General features: G+C 39.7%; 3 protein-coding genes across 6 annotated transcripts in view; 2 read left to right on the top strand and 1 right to left on the bottom strand.

The window, feature by feature from the left end:
* The window catches only part of wdr47a (WD repeat domain 47a), a 16,270-nt gene extending 12,429 nt beyond the window's left edge, over positions 1-3,841 (top strand). The window contains exons 16-17 of the mRNA XM_014021584.1: positions 1,732-1,950; positions 2,510-3,841. Coding sequence (XP_013877038.1) covers positions 1,732-1,950; positions 2,510-2,652 — 362 coding nt within the window. The 3' untranslated portion in view covers positions 2,653-3,841. The remainder of the gene's footprint in view (positions 1-1,731; positions 1,951-2,509) is intronic.
* Positions 3,842-3,899: 58 nt separating this feature from the next.
* Positions 3,900-15,462, bottom strand: gpsm2 (G protein signaling modulator 2). 4 transcript variants are annotated; one of them, XM_014021593.1, is made up of 16 exons: positions 15,251-15,462; positions 14,473-14,511; positions 12,227-12,826; positions 9,941-10,162; positions 9,735-9,870; positions 9,513-9,652; positions 9,269-9,392; positions 8,419-8,534; positions 7,498-7,653; positions 7,299-7,407; positions 7,064-7,193; positions 6,910-6,986; positions 6,549-6,737; positions 6,307-6,466; positions 6,031-6,221; positions 3,900-4,604 (listed from the first exon to the last, which is right to left on the bottom strand). In XM_014021593.1, exons 3-16 carry the CDS (start codon positions 12,289-12,291, stop codon positions 4,434-4,436), a joined length of 1,986 nt encoding a protein of 661 aa, XP_013877047.1. In that variant the 5' UTR covers positions 12,292-12,826; positions 14,473-14,511; positions 15,251-15,462; the 3' UTR covers positions 3,900-4,433. The 4 variants fall into 4 exon arrangements, with proteins under 4 accessions (XP_013877047.1, XP_013877054.1, XP_013877060.1 ...); XM_014021600.1 differs by having other exon boundaries at positions 12,227-12,589; positions 15,251-15,336; XM_014021606.1 differs by lacking the exon at positions 12,227-12,826 and having other exon boundaries at positions 15,251-15,336.
* Positions 15,463-15,543: 81 nt separating this feature from the next.
* aknad1 (AKNA domain containing 1) overlaps positions 15,544-16,273 on the top strand; it is a gene marked incomplete in the record, with an annotated part of 11,503 nt that continues 10,773 nt past the window's right edge. Inside the window, 1 exon segment of the mRNA XM_014021575.1 lies at positions 15,544-15,992.

Raw genomic sequence — 16,273 nt, 5'->3', positions numbered from 1 at the left:
TGCCACGAAGAATTGAGGCAGTTCTGAAGGCAAAAGGGGGTCCACCCCGTTACTAGCGTGGTGTACCTAATAAAGTGGCCGGTGAGTGTATATTTATATCTTATATTTGTGCTCTTAAACTAACCATAAGCAGACTTTGAAAGCCTATTTAATCATCAATGAAAAGTTAAGATATACTTTATTATGAAAAACCAACACCGCGGGTTCTTGTGCGCAGCGAGGCTGTGAGCGCTGTATGTAGTCCTCACAAAGATAGCAAGGCATGTACGTGTGTGTGATGTGATGCGCCATGAAAACTGTTTGATGCAACAGCTTTGCAAGCTACTTTTTTTTTCTTTCAAGGAAAACGCAACAGGTGAAGCTACGGCATGGTTACCTTATCAATAATTACTCTGATACAGCAAGAACCACCAACACAGACCCGCGTGTGACCTGGAGTCAGCAGCTCCGTGCTTGTTCTTAAAATAGCACTGATCAGYAGCACAGCTACTAGCTAATGTAATGTCCCTCAACTTTAAAAAAGTAACCAGAGTTGTTTGTGAAGCTAAAACACCATAAATCCAGGCAGAATGAGCTGCTGTCTGTGTGTCACCATCCAGCCGCAGCACAGGTGGTCTCAAGGAGCATTAACTCTTTAGGGTCCAGATTTAAAATGCGGTAAATAAATTATTTTCAGTGACTGAAAGGAAATTTTTTTTGGATAGTTGCATTTTTTTAACTGTTGTCTTTTCATATCTACAAAGTTAAAAGTTCTTCTGAAGTGTTAGAACGACAATTTGTAGAAACAGGACATGATTCGAGTATTTTTACTGATGAAATTTTCTTTTAAACATTTTAAAGAAGTAAAAAGAAGCAGGTTTATTTTGAATAAACATAACAAATGTGTTCATTCCTACAAAACTGTCAAATATATTTACAAAATACACTAAACTGATTCAGATTAGCATAAAATAAATCATGTTTTATAATGTCTGTGTCAATACACGTCCCTCCCCAATAAATAAATTAAAAAAAAAAAAAAGACAGCCCACCACCACCACGGTTAGAGGAAACCCTGTTGTGTTCAACTGCTTTACAATGACTAAAAATGTAATAAATTACATACAACACAAAGACTGGAACAGCATCAGAATAAAGAAAACATTTTGCCATAAAAGAAAAAAACAGAATAAACAAAATTTTTTAAGAAAACCTTAGCGTTATCTATCGAATAGCAGACCCAAACGTGGGGGTTGGGTGAGTTAGCTAGCTTACCTTTCTGATACAGGTGGGGAAAAATATCCTGAAACGTAAACACAAAATGCAAAATTATTAGCATGCGCAGTTCGATGTATTATCAAATTGATCTTTTGTTACATTAAAGTCACTTAAAACTGTAACTTTTTCAATTAAAAATAATTCAGTCTAAAGTTTTATTTCCATGCACCTTCGTGATTGGTCTTCTACACGGCTTCAGGCAATCCCCTTGGATGTCTACAGTCGGGGGTTTGACCCGTCTACGAATGATCCCAAGTGATTGGACAGACAGACGTACGCGACCTAAAACATAACCTCCTCCCTTGGCGGAGGTAATTAACGTGTTTAGTGTGAACGCAGCATTAATCTAAACTCTAATCTACTTTAATAAATGAATAAACATCACTGCAGTGGATGTTGGTGTCAGCCATATGAAAGTAACTCTTTAGAGGTCATGTCCGGTGACTCACAGCGACTCCTCTCTTTACTGAACAGGCAGTCCTGTTGCCTCTGTTGCCGTTGATCCCAGTGGCCGTCTTCTAGCAACAGGACAGGAAGACAGTGCATGCATGCTGTATGACATCAGAGGAGGAAGGATCGTCCAGGTGTATCGTCCACACACCAGTGATGTTCGGTCCGTTCGCTTCTCCCCTGGAGCGCACTACCTGCTCACTGGCTCCTACGACACTAAAGTCATGGTCACCAACCTGCAAGGTGCGCCTTGGGGTCCAGTGTGGACAAAACCCCTCCACTGGGTCTTGGGTTGATTTAAAAAAAACAAATGAATGTGAACCAAACGTTACAGAAAAACTAAACTAATGGGTAACACTTTCTTTTACGGTACCCTTATTACCATGTAATTACATGGTAATTAGGGTACAGTTTTGCTATGTAATTGTCTGCAGTAATGTAGCACTTACCTGGTAATGTATTACAATTCATGGTGTAACACCTAAACAAAGTAGTAGGCAATTAGGACAGTTTTAAAGTTATATTTTATTGCAATTAACCACTAACCCCAAAATTTAGTTGCATTATTTTGATTGTAAATATAGTGTTGAGTTACTATTGAATAGTAATTTGATTGTAGTTACCCAATAAAGGTAGTTTTACTAACAGTAGTTTTTCTTTTGTACCATAATTACCACATAATTACATGGTAATAAGGTAGTAATTACATTTAATTACATTTTTTTATTACCTTGTAATTACATGGTAATAAGGGTACCGTAAAAGAAAGCGTTACCAACTAATGAAACATTTCTGTTTATAGGTGACCTGACCAAACAGCTGCCTCAGACTGTGGTGGGAGAACACGGCGACAAGGTGATCCAGTGTCGATGGCACACGCAGGACCTGTCCTTCCTCTCGTCCTCTGCCGACCGCACCGTCACGCTGTGGACACACAACCCCTAACACACACTAACAATCCAGCCGTTGCTATAATCTGAAAGACTTGCACATTCTCCTAAAACGATGCTTTTCTTCTCTCTCTGCAAGTACAGTCAAAGCCATTCGACACATTTAGAAACAGGTGACGGAGCTTGTTCCTCCTGTAGGAAACCAGAATGGGTCTAAAACCTCGGAGACATCCAAAGCACATGTCGCATGTTCCTAACTGTTACACAGAGGTGTCAGACTGCTTATTCATACGGGATTTTTACTTGATTTCTAAATCCGTTTTCTCTCTGCATGTCCTTTTTATTTGAGAACTTGTGGCTGTTTAAACAGGACAGGACTGCTTTGCTCATGATGGTGCCTTCCTTTTGTTCTCAGCTCCCCCTCTCAAAAATGATCCTTCCTGATCGGACTTTAAATCGTTTTAAAGAAATTGTACATTCCTTCTTGTTCATATCATTTTTTTAGAACAGCTGCTATAGTTTTATTTGAGGTCAAACGTAATCTGCCAGTGTCTCAGCAGTGAGCTCTTCCTGTGAAAACCATCACGCGGTCAGCCAGCTGTGGGTCGTCTACTGTTAACCGTGTCCAGCGCTGCAGCTCAGAATGCGTAAATTAGCAGGGCACATTTGTTTTAAATAGGAAATCAGTGTTTTGTTTTAGCCGGTTCTGTTAGTGGTTTGCTTTCAGTCGAGCTTTATTATTTGGGCGTCAAAGGGAAGTTCAGTAGGTAAACTGTGGTCGAACATCCCAACGTTTGAGGCTTTGGGTTTTTTGCTGCTGTTGTGGCATTATAACAGTAGGTGTCAGTCTTTGCATTACAGTGGTCTATGTGCACATCTGGATGGAAGCGCACGTGTTCGAATTATATTCAGAAAGCTGTTTTTGAGGTATATGCATTAATTTTTTATATTCATCGTGCACATTTTTGTTTCTTAACCTTTTCCTCAAACGCAGATTTACTTACAAATGTTCCTATTTAAGTTTTAATGTTGTTGTTATAGTATTTTGTTTCCAAAAATGAAGCCAAACTAATACGTACATGTATTTATTTGTCTGGTTAATCTATGTACAGTTAATGCTTGAAAAATAATAGTGGGCTCTTGTATTAATGCTTTGTAAATCTTGTTTTTAAAAAGTGAATTAACTTATTTGAAGCTAACTCAAGTGTTATGGTTGGTACGTTCAATAAAGTGTCTTAATTTTGTGGTTGTGATGAATACTTTGTTGAGCATTTGCAAAACTTAAGCAGAAATCACTACACAAACTTTTTATTTTTTAATTCATTCGAGCAGTTCGTACAAAAAAAACACAAAGAGCTATACCTGGGTTAAATTTGGTCTTTTATCTGTCGACTTTAAAATTATTATTTTTTTAATCTGTAGCACAAAAAAACTCATAAAACCAAAATGCATTAAAGAGTGCTGTACGTCTGTTTTTATGCTAATTCTCCTCGGTGGTGGGACGGCAGTTAAAATAGTAAAAAATGTACAATAAATACAAACACAACTGCAGCTGTGTCACAGTCTACATGAGATGAAATGCTTCAATATAGAATCATTTAAAACAAACATTAAAAAAAACTTGAGTTTCTCTGATAGTACTGTTGGTGAAAGTTGTACAAAACAAGTCTTTATTAGCTTAATGTTTCATGAATTTGCTGTACACACAACGCTGACAGTGCTTTGTTTTTGTCCAGTAGGACGGTGTGTGAAGAGACACAGGACCTGCGTTCTTATTGCTGTTCACACATTTGCAAGATTAAAAAAAAAGAGATTTTTGTCCCTTTAGTGTTCAGTTCACTCGGAGCTTGAGGTGATTCTGGCTGTGGAAGGCAAAGTGACGCGTTGCTCGTCCATTCGTTTGGCCTGCGAGCGCATGATGAGGCTGAAGAAGTCCTCGTCGGGTACGGTGGGTCCTCGGACGGGAGGAGGGGGAGGGGCACAGCGCTGATCGTCCAAGCGGGAGCCCTGGGAGGAAAATGGGGAGAATGAAACCTTCGCATCCAGTTTATCTCACCTGGGTTCCTACAGTTTAAGGTAGGTTAAATTTAAGACTTTTTAATGCCAAGTGAAATTAAATTTAAGACCAATTTCATGTTAAACACAAAGGACAAAAAAAATACAACACTGGCAGAAACTCATGAATCAAAGTATTTTTGGTTGAAGTATTCAAATATTGCTAATAAACCAATTGTTTTTATCCATATCTAACTGCTTTTTTTTGTCAAATATAACAAAAACATTCTAAGCAGTCAGTTTTAAACTCAATTTAATTTCTGGAAATTCCTTAACGACCCAAAATTTGGAGTTTTAGGACCCACAGTGGGGTCTCGACCCCAATTTGCTGTAGATGAAACCTTTTAAGCGCCTGTGACATTAAGTTTTTGTAAGAAATGTGAATACGTTTTTGGAAAGATGACAATATTAACAACACAAAACGAATTTCACGTTGCTCAGGTGGACAGTACAGGGTTCCCACCGGTCCTTGAAATCCTTGAAAGTTTGTGAATTTGAAGAAATGATTTCAAGGCCCTGTTTGTGAAAACAGCCAAAAATTACACTTGTCCTTGAAAGCCCTTGAATGTTTTTTTGGGGATCACAACTGACTTTCATCTGTAATAAAATGAAATTAAAAAAAACAACGTACATTTGTTGCAGTGGATAACTCAGGATTACGGTAAACTGGCATGGCTTTCAACAAATAACGTGAGACACAGTCATAGTTTTAGCCACTCAGAGCAGAGTAGGGCGGGTCTTTCTTTCTGAGCCCAGGTGAGAGCACCACAGCTCCTCCTGTCCTCACAGAAGGAGCTGCTGAACCTCCCAGGACATCATTACGTCTCCATGTATTATGGACATGAATGTAGGGAAAACATTTAATCCACTTTCTGTCATTGACTCTGTCTCAACAATTTCTATGTTGTTCAGTTTTTCATTGAATTGACATGATACCTGATACCATGACACCTGTTAATTGGTAACATTCTGTGGTAGCAGTAGGTAATTGCTGTCACGTGTGGTTTTTAAATTTGAGGAAATTGGTACTCGAAAGTCCTTGAATTTGATGTTGACCAAGGTGTGGGAACCCTGTGAGATATTTGCATGTGAAGTAACAGGAAGGGATGTCAAAGAGGATTGTCTGCATGTGAATGTTTTTTAAAAAATTAATAAACATTACCAATTATTTTAATATTTGAGACAAATTACAATCATCTTATTAAAATGTGTTAACATTTTTGAGGCTTCTGAAAGATTGATTTAAAACATTTTAAGGCTAATTAAGGCCTTAATTTTGGATGGATGAATTCAATGCCTTTTAAGACTTTTTAAGGATCTGCAGGAACCCTGCTCACGTTAAATTTAGCCAGTGCTGCTCACAGTGCAACAGACGTACCTGGCACTTGACAAGCATATCAAAGAAGTCATCGTCGGGCTCGGCGCCGTCGGCGTTGGCCATTAGGTGGCTGAGCACGGCCTGGTTGCTGCTCTGATTGAGTCTCAGACCCGGCAGGCTTCCTCCTGCTGAGGACGACTCGCCCAGCCTCCTGCCAGAGGCGCTGGACATGTTGACGGACTCTGAAGCAGCTGCAGAGTGGAAAACAACACCATGCATGTGAATACGAAGCAACTCTTGAGGACTTCTTGAACTTCACGGACTGCGCAGACTCACATTTCCTGATGGTTCTGGGAGGTGAGCCCGGACCGCTGTTTAATGACAACCTGCTGCCTCTATCCTGTATTGAACAGCGCTGGTCGTCCATACGGTTGCTCTGGAATCTACTCAGGAGGTCAAAGAAGCCCTCCTCTCCGAGCATGTCAGGACTGAGGCGCTGTTGAGATAAAAAATAAACAGTGGTGTTTGAAGACAGCAGGAGGCAACGTCACTGAATGAAGGAGTCCCGTGCTTCATACTTTCTGTGGTCCCTGAGCGGAAGACAGATTTGTGTCCAAAGTGTTGCTGGTGTCTTGAAGGACCTTACTGGAGCCCCCAAACTTGTATTTCTTCCCCCGCAGACGGCTGACAAAGAACAGCTTGGAGGAGCTTTTAGCTATGGAGGGTTTAGACTGCTTTGCCAAAATGTCACTGTTCCATTTTTGACCCTTTAGAACACACACACACACACACACACACACACACACACACACNCACACACACACACACACACACACACACACACACACACACACACACACACAAGAACAGCAATGGGGCGGATTAGAAGGAACAGATACAAAATGATGTTTTCCAACATCATGTTTAAGCAGTTCTTACATTCATCTTGTCTGGAGTGAGCTGCATCAGCTCCAGGTTCTCCATGCTGTGGCGCCTGCTCAGTCTGGGTTTTGCTCCTACAAAACAAAAAAATAAAAACACATTATAAACACAGTAATGGTTACTGAACAATGAAGCCGGGGTAAGTCTCTACCATGTAGGTTGTAGTCTATATCCTTATTTTCAGAAATCGTGGAGTTATTCGTGCTGTAGCTCAAACCCAGGACTGTTTGGAGGTCAGAGACGTTCATACGAGCCGTCAGCTCTCCGCTCCTGTCTCCGGTCTGGGGAAAAAAAGGACATTTAMATGCAAACCAAGGAAAGGATTTGTAAAAGTTGCATAAATAGGTTCCCATAAAGCAAGTCCACTGCTGCTCGCTGCAACACACCTCTCTGCAGATTTCCAGGTGCTTCTCAGCAAAGTGCATGGCTTGATCGTGGTTACCCAAAGCAGTGTGAGCGTTTCCGAGACTCCAGCACGCACGGCCCTCTCCAATCCTGCAAATAATTAAACATTTTAAAACAATAATTATTTAAATGGCACCGTCAAAGAGTTGCAGTTTATTATTCTGTTTTGTTGGTTGTCACCTGTCATTGAGGTCTTGAGCGATGATGAGGTGTTTGAGGTGGTAATCGATGGCTCTCTCGTAGTCTTGGAGTAACGTGTAGGTGTTGCCCAGGCTGTAGCACGCCTGAGCCTCCACGGCTCGGTCCTTCAACTGCCGGGCCAGCTGCAGGGACCTCCTGACGAACGTACAAAGAGGCCTTTATAACAATCCGACCGGCTAATTTTTAACGTCAATGATTCCAAACCAGGTGTACGAGCATATTACAGGGGGTACGTGGRAAAAATTTCCCAGGTGTGTAAAAAAATTAATAAAAATAGGACTAATATGTAGGGCCCCTATGATTTCTGTTTCAATGCAGAAATTGCAGACAGAATCACAGAATTGGAATCCAGTATAAAACATGGAATCTCACAGAATTTTCTCATTTGGGTGAGTTTCTGATGTATTTTGGACACTGCTGTTTTCTGCACCTGCCATTACCTGGTTTATTTATTTAATTACTTATTCACTCTTAAGGCAATGTTTTTATCTTTACGTCTACTTGGAGTTGAAAGTAATAAAATGCCTGAGAACTAAACATTCTAGGGGGCTAAATAAATAAATTTCATTTAATAATCAGTTGTAGTACATTATAGTTTTGGAGAATCATCATTACGTTTGACTGAAGGGGTTCTAGTGGTATAACAATATGGCTCAGGGGGTTCACAAGTCTAAAAAGGTTGGGAACACCTGGTCTAAGAAATTCTCAGAAAATTTTAAGGGAACAACACACAACATAATTCATGCCTGAGGAACCCATTTTTTTCTCAATATGTGTAYTGTTTTCTCCGAAGGACATAAAGATCTCGATTTTAAAAGTTTATTTTAAGCTTTACTGAAAAAAATTGAACGCCACACATATAGTATCCAAATAGAAACACGTGTACGGACTCTGACTTACTTGTAATGCTCAGCTGCTACCTCAAAATCCCCCAAAAAGATGTAGGCGTTCCCCAAGTTGCAGTACGCTCGTCTTTCTGCCGAGCGATCGCCGAACTCTTTAGCTATTAGCAAACGCTGAAACAGGAGCAAAAATATTATTACCTAAACCATGATGCATATTTCAGGGTTCCCACAGCTTGGTCAACATCAAATTCAAGGACCTTTCAAGGACTTTCCAGTACCAATTTCCTCAAATTCAAGAACCAGCACGACGGCAATTAYCTACTGCTACCGCAGAATGTTACCAATAAACAGGTTTAATATCATGTAAATTCAATTTAAGCATAGAAGTCATTGAGCCAGGATCAGTGAAATAAAGTGGATTAAATATAAACCCTACATTCATGTCCACAATACAAGGAGATATAATTATTCAATTCACCAATACACCCGTGAGAGGATGGCATTCATGTGTTGTTACGCACACATTAACTATACACAGGAAACAGCAATGCAGTGCCAAACAAACAAAAAACAACTACACATTGTTACTGGTTGATAACCACGTCAATTTGCTGTAATCCTGAGTTATCTACCACAACAAATGTAAGATTTTTAAAAATTTTATTATTATTTTCTTTTTTACAGATGATGAAAATCAGTCGTGTTAATAGAGAACTTCAATCCCCAAAAAACATTCAAGGACTTTCAAGGACAAGTGTAATTTTTGGCTGGTTTTAACAAACTTTCCGGGGCCTTAAAATAATTTTTCAAATTCACAAACTTTCAAGGATTTCAAGGACCCGTGGGAACCCTGATATTTACACTGAGCTGCTGATAAACACAGAGTCATTCAGGTTTACCCTCACCTGTTCGTGAGAATTCACCGCTTTAGCAAAGTTTCCCAACAGGTAATGCGTGTTGCCAAGRTTTCCGTACGTTCGACCCTGAGCTGCCCGGTCTCCGAGCTCCTTCACTATCGCCAGGTTTGCCCTAATAATCCACAACAAGAGACAATTAGACAACTCCTTCTGCAATGTATAAATCTGATCTTTGAATTATCAAAACACATTTTATTTGCGAGTAAAATGTGACGTAGTTTTGTTAACGTACTCATAGTACTCTGCTGCCTTCCTGAGCGCCGTCATGACCTCCTCTGGAAAATCTCCAGGTTCAGCTCCGCTCCAGCAAATGCTTTTGCCTTTGGCATGATACACGTTGCCAAAGTTATAGAGTGCTCGTGCTTGCCCTACCTAATGTAATCCAGGAGAAAAAAAAAAGTTGTGGGTGAAGGTGAATCGTGAATACCTGATTGTGTGTCTGACGTCGCCTTACCTTGTCATTAATGTCCCTCACGATGTCCAAATGTCTCTGACAGCAAACCACGGCCTCGTCAAACCGCCCCAGCACCTTTAACGTGTTGCCAAGGTTTCCACTGGCTTTGGCTTCTCCAAGCAGGTCCCCAATTGTCCTAAATATCGCATCATTTTAGAAACAATACATATAGAACTCTGGGTGTTTATGTGTAAAGAGCATCCAACCTGGTCAGGGTGAGATCGTGCCGGTGGAACTCCAAAGCCTTGGTGTAATCATGCAGGTGGAAGTAAGCGTTGCCCAGCTGGCTGTAGATAGCACTGAGCACCTGCAGGTCCTCCGTGCCCACCTGGATGGCGGCTTCGAAAAAGGAAACACCTGCTCTGTAGTCCCCCGCTTTACAGAGCCGCTCGCCCTCCAACGCCAGCTCTAGGCAGGACACCTCCATCCTGCAGCAGAACGAGAGTCTGTCAAACAAASCTCTGGATGATCTGAAAGCTGACTAAAACTATAAATAAGGACACCGACGTTATCTGAAATCCTAAATAATTTTAATTAAATTTAAAAGTAAGGACTGTGGGAAAATAGGCTGTCTGTGGCTRAGCACCAAATGACGAGATTCCACTTTCAAGAGGGAAATAAAACTTCTTTCAAGGCTTTCAGCAGGGAGTGTTTTTTTAGACACTTCCTGCCATTTCCAGAAAACAATGGCTCCAAATGGGGCTTGTTTATTATGGCAGCTCTCATATCCTTTTAACATTACCCAAAAGTCAAGTGTGATTCTGTTAGTCAAATATCACAAACCAACAAAACTTTATTTTGTGAACAGTTTTACCTAAAAAAAAAATTCAAACATTTTATGTTGCAAGAAAATTCTGTTGTGATGGATCGTTACTACAAGCTTTTCTGGATTTTACGTTCCACTCTTTAAAATTACACCATAACTGCATTTTCTGCCTATTTAAATATGTTAAAAATGCAAATTACAAAATTTTATTTCTTAGCAGTGTTTAGAAATTGACTATATAGCACCAGACAATGACTGCTTATAAAATATATGAAATGAAAGATTAAGCAGCCTATTTGAACAAAGCGAGGACAGTCTGCCAACTTTTGTTTTTCAGGAAAMTGTTAAGATTAGTTTTACTAAAAATCTKTTCTGTTTGTTTATCTCAAGTTTTCCTCTTGTACCCACCCAATGGTTATCTTGCATGCCCTCAAAAACATGCCCTCCAAGTCAAGAATCCTCACACTGAGTGTAATAACTTATGCGGGCTATTGTGTGCTACTGAAATGACGCAAAAGCACCAATCACAGTAGTTTGTCTCACTGCAGAGCCAGGCTATAATTTGAGAACAAAAGCAAACATCATATCCTGAATAGTCAAAGCTCGGCTCAGCAGTCCTAAGCCTAAAATTAGAGGAGAATAGGTTTTGTTTACTACCAATTTAACATGATATTTGTGGCAAATACTAGCCTACCTGCCAGCCTTTTGTTTCCTACAACAACAACAGCAGCAGCAGCACATGGGACATCTGCGTGGCATCTACAGTTTCCTCTGAAGAAAACTTCCAGTCTGCAGTCTCTTCTATTTCTCTGAAGCATGGACGGTGGTCTAAAACCCTAAACCGCCAGAGCAGCTTTTACTAATAAAAACGCTCGACTAAAACCGCGTTTAGTTAAATCTAAAAAGGTATTAAAAATAAACTGCCCTCKTTTCAGGGATCCCAAAACAATTAACCGACTGACGTCACAGAGGTATTTTAGCATCACACACTGGAAACCTTTCAAGGAGACGTGTGAGATGTTGTCACGGCATTAACTTCCCATGCCTGGAAGCAGGAAACTTGCTCCATCAGCACTTTCTCAGCTAATATGCTTTGTGTTCTCTCTTCCAACGACCTGGTCATCTGGGATTATGTATGTAGAGTATGCACCTGACGGATTATGGAGTTGGAGAACTCTAACTGGATTAGCTCATCAGACACGGGCAGACTCTGCAGTCTAATAGAATCAGTCCATTGACTGTAACCACCTTGTCAGTTTGGAGAAGTCCTCCCACATCTTGGAAAGACCATACGTCCACCGTCCCAATAAGATGGACACACGGGAGGCTTTAAACAAAGCCCGYAGGAATTAAATTTTCAGCGCTTGTTTAAATATTAACAACAGGCCGGTGCAGGTCTTTCTGTGTTTGACAGGTTACACCTGCTGCAAGTTTACCTGGGTTTGTAGGGACAGCTGGCTTATGGTTTGTTTGGGAAGCACACCTGCCTTCRAAGTCACAAACCACACCAGTTCTCCACTATAATATAACCTCTAGTTTTATCAATCTGGCTGCATAAATGCTAAATAAGTTACATTACAGACATGTCCCTTAACCACCTATCAATATTTTTTATCAATAGCATCCCTTAAAACATATTTGAAAGAATTAAGCTCAAAAGCTGAGTAACYTATCTACTTTTCCAGCCTTGGGACTACACTTTAGGTAAAAGATGTGAAGTTCCTACCTGTAGCGGACATGAAAGGGCTGCTCCTCTGCTCGCATGCTAACCAMTGAGCCACTGGTATCCATTGAAGTACATAATATGAGGGAAAATCCCAGTTTCGTTCCGGAAAAAATGGTTGCGTTTTTAARTCAAAAAGTCAACAAGAAAAAAATAAAAATAATCAAAGAGAGTTGGGTAATGACCCCAAGAAAAAAAATTTCTAGAAAGAAGAAGTCACCAAATGTGACAAAGTTGTTCCTGTGCTAAAAAAATGCACAGGTTAAGGTCAACACATGAGTGTTAGAAGCTGAAGAGCACCGAGTCCACACAGCTGCTTTCATACATTGTGCGTTTTGCGTCACTGCCTCTCTTGTTCGCAGCTCTCTGTGAAGAGAACACAAGATGCTCTGTGTGAAGCCTCTTTCTGGCTACATGCTTCCATGGAAACACCAACCAAACAGCAGCGTGCACGAGCAGGGCAGGCAGGAAGCGAGGAAAAGGGGCGGGGCGAAAAACAAGGATACATAGCCGAGCTGTCAGTCTGAAACGGTGACTCAGTTCATCCAGTCTTGGAGTGCTTCTGAGCTGCTATAAGATGACAACACTAATGTCKCAGACCTGCTGCATGGGAGCAGAGAAAGCAGGGGAATGATATTTAAAGTCCTTGATTAATAAAATATTGCATAGAAAGAGCAACAAAACACCCGCTACATGACTGGTCAAGATAAGAAGGTTTATGAGTCATGTGAAAAAAAAATACAAAAAATTAAAAGACTTCCACCAAAATAACAGATGACAAAAGATGAKTGACATGAATGAGAGGGATTATAGTGCAGACCCAAGCCAGCAATTACATTCTCTTTGGATCACACTAGCTGCCATCATTATGCACCCGCTTTAAAATTACAGACCCCATCCCCACTACAAACACATCCAAAACTGCTAAATGGTTAGAGCTTTTTAATAAAGTGCAAACAGCATAACACAACCTCTACATATGGAAAGAGCTTTTTAGATAAATAAATAACAAGTTAAAATTTATGTTCATAATTCATGCTCAGTCATTTAAAAACATTAAAAACTATTTTTTTAAAGAGAGAATGAAATATCTGTCTCTAGTCTTTTCTCAAACCTAAATAGGTCATTTATTTTTGAGCGACKGTTTAAATCTCTGCAGAACTTATGAGAAAGGATGTGTTTGTTGTGTAAGACACAAAAACAAAGATGTGAACAAGCTGAGCATCAAGTGTGGTGAAYTGTCAAATTACTGCAAATGAAAATTGTAACAATTGCTACAAGATTATATAATAATTTACAGACACAACAWAGATGATCTCACTACTTTTCCTTTGACCTTTGCTACCACCCTTTTGTCAAAAAAATCCTCCGTCTTGCTACGGCTGGCTTTTAAATCCTCTTTTTTTTTCAAGGGCATACCTTCATATGTCCAAGTTCTCTTCCACTTGCTCCCTGTTCTCACCACAGATCACACCTGCCAGCATCATAGCCCAATGGGATTTCTGCTTGACCTCATCACCAGAGCTAAAAAGAATGGGCTCACAGCTGATCCTTCATGCAGTTCCAMCTCCACCTTGAAGCTTTTACTCCTACAGCACAACTCACTATTATCCTGCTGTCCTCWTACATGTCCTGTACCAGTCTAACGAACTTATCTGCCCCTACAACACCAGAGCTCCTCCTTCGGCACCCTTATGTTTGTTCAAAATCCCCAAAGACACAAAGAAGGTCATTCGCCTTATGTACTACTTCAGACATCAATCTTAGTTGAGTGGTTAAAAAACAAATATCTGTTTAATCACCTTATTATTCCTACTGCTGTGTGACTGTAAACAGTAACGACCCAGAGGACATGTTCACACACATTATTAGAATACTTAATACTGCGTGTCAGTTTGTGTATTTTCACACAGCCGCCAACTGGGTGTGTTTCTGCCMTGCCCTCTTAACACAGCTTAAACAACTGATGCAGGAGTACAGGTTTAAAAAAAAAGCATAAATACGTCTCTTTCTATGACAGCTTCACAGAAGGTAATCACTGTCTCTCTTTCCAAAACCACAAAACGGACATGATTTCATCTTGAACAGATAGTATTTGTGATGGTTGTGGTATGTTTTCTTTGGGCTTTGATGCACTAAAATTACTACAGAACATGACTGCAAAATCTAAATATGGACACATCACTTTTACACAATGAGGCAGCGAAAGCCTGCATCAAAACAAAGGACAGAAATAACACTGTACTTACTGGTAAATCCTACGAGAGGGTACAGGAAATCTGAAAAGCCTGAAAGGCAAAATGTTATCACTATGAAAAGCTTTACACAAACAACTGGCTAAATTTCTGTGTTTACATTTGTGCATTTATAAAACAATGACACACACACACACACACACACACACACACACACACACATATATATATAGTTTTTGACAATGTTACACAGACAAGAAATAAATTTCCCTCAAAACACAGAGTTATGTTATTTAGTTTGAATAATTTGTCGTGTCCACCCTACATTTGTTATAAGTAACATATATGCCAATATCTAATTCAAGTTAATTATTTTTCACTAAATATATAAATTAAATGACACTGTAGTGTTTAAATTAAACTTAAGCTTATTTTTCTTCAGCTGAGTTTATTGATGATCACTATTAAATAGAGACCTGGTTGTAAACAAAATGCTCCATGTAGTTTAAACTCTAAACTTTAGAGAATACAGTATGTGCATTTAAAATGATTAATCTTTGAGTTTGTGCAAACCTAATAGATGTGTTATACCAAATGTAGTGACGATTCAGAACAACATTGCAACAATGATTATTTGTTTATTACTAAACCTGAGCAAAAGTGTATTTTCTTGCTTAAAAACATACAAATGACTCCATGTAGCAGGTAAATCTGTTAAATTATTCATTTTGTTGTTTTGTGTCACTGACTACAGGTATGTGCCAACAGTGTGCAGCTAAACCTCTCTGCAGATAAGATTAGCTCTGTTAGCTTGTTAGCTAACTCAACTTACGTTARGCGATCCAGCTCGAACAATGCTTTAACTCCTCTTCTTTTTTTCAGTTTCCCACGAGATTAAAACACGAATCTATTTGGAGATTTACGAATCGCAACTTGTAAACAAAGTGTACTATAATAAACTTGACACTACATAGTCTATTAACTTTAATAAAATTTCAAATAAACTAGCGGAGAAAAATAAAAGTTGAGACCGCAGCATGAGCGTTGTGTGTTTTCCCGACACAACCAATCAGATGTTAGCATTCAAAGATAGCCCCGCCCCCAAACAGCCATCATTGGACCAATGAATTTGAATAGAAAGAAAATGACGTATCGTAATAATTCAGCTGTCAGTGCCCGAATGACGGAGTTCTTCTGACACATTTGACTTCATTTGTAAACAGAGTGAGCGGAGTATTAACTAGAGGGGAGGCGGATGGTTAAAACCGGTTTGAAAACACAATTTCTTATCCTTCTTCGCTTACTAAAAGGAGGTTTCAGCACGTTACGTAGCAACCAGACCCGCTTCCTGCCTGTTCTTTTTGTGCAGATCTATGCTGCAGACGATTGGCCCTGTTCGCAAAGTAAACTACATAATTTATGGAGAAACTAAATCTGCCACAGACGCCATATGTCAAGAGAGAGGAGGAATACCGTAGCTGTTTGAAGGTAGTGTCGAGCATGTCCGTGGCGTGGATCTTTTGAAGCTGGAACTAGTGACTTCTGATTGTGACGGACCAGTTCAGAACCATCCAGTGAGTTACCAGCAGCTCCTAAAATACCAGTGAGGATATGAAGGCCAGAGCTGAGGGCAGTGTTTTGAGAATACACGTGCTAGGCAGGCAGTGCAGCTGTTATTACCTCCATATTATAGGTACCACAAAATCTTCACTTCATTTAAATTTATGTTCAATTCCTTTCTGAAGAGAAAATGTTATTGTTTCAGTAAGCAATTATTAATCACTGAACACAATGTTAAATAATTAGGATAACAATACAATACAATTATGGTTTAATAGATTACATTGTTAAATAT

Source organism: Austrofundulus limnaeus, unplaced genomic scaffold (assembly GCF_001266775.1).
Source record: "Austrofundulus limnaeus strain Quisiro unplaced genomic scaffold, Austrofundulus_limnaeus-1.0 Scaffold3, whole genome shotgun sequence".
Lineage (NCBI taxonomy): Eukaryota > Metazoa > Chordata > Actinopteri > Cyprinodontiformes > Rivulidae > Austrofundulus > Austrofundulus limnaeus.
The sequence above is the reverse complement of the archived record's forward strand: the minus strand, read 5'-3'. Positions and strand labels throughout refer to the sequence as shown.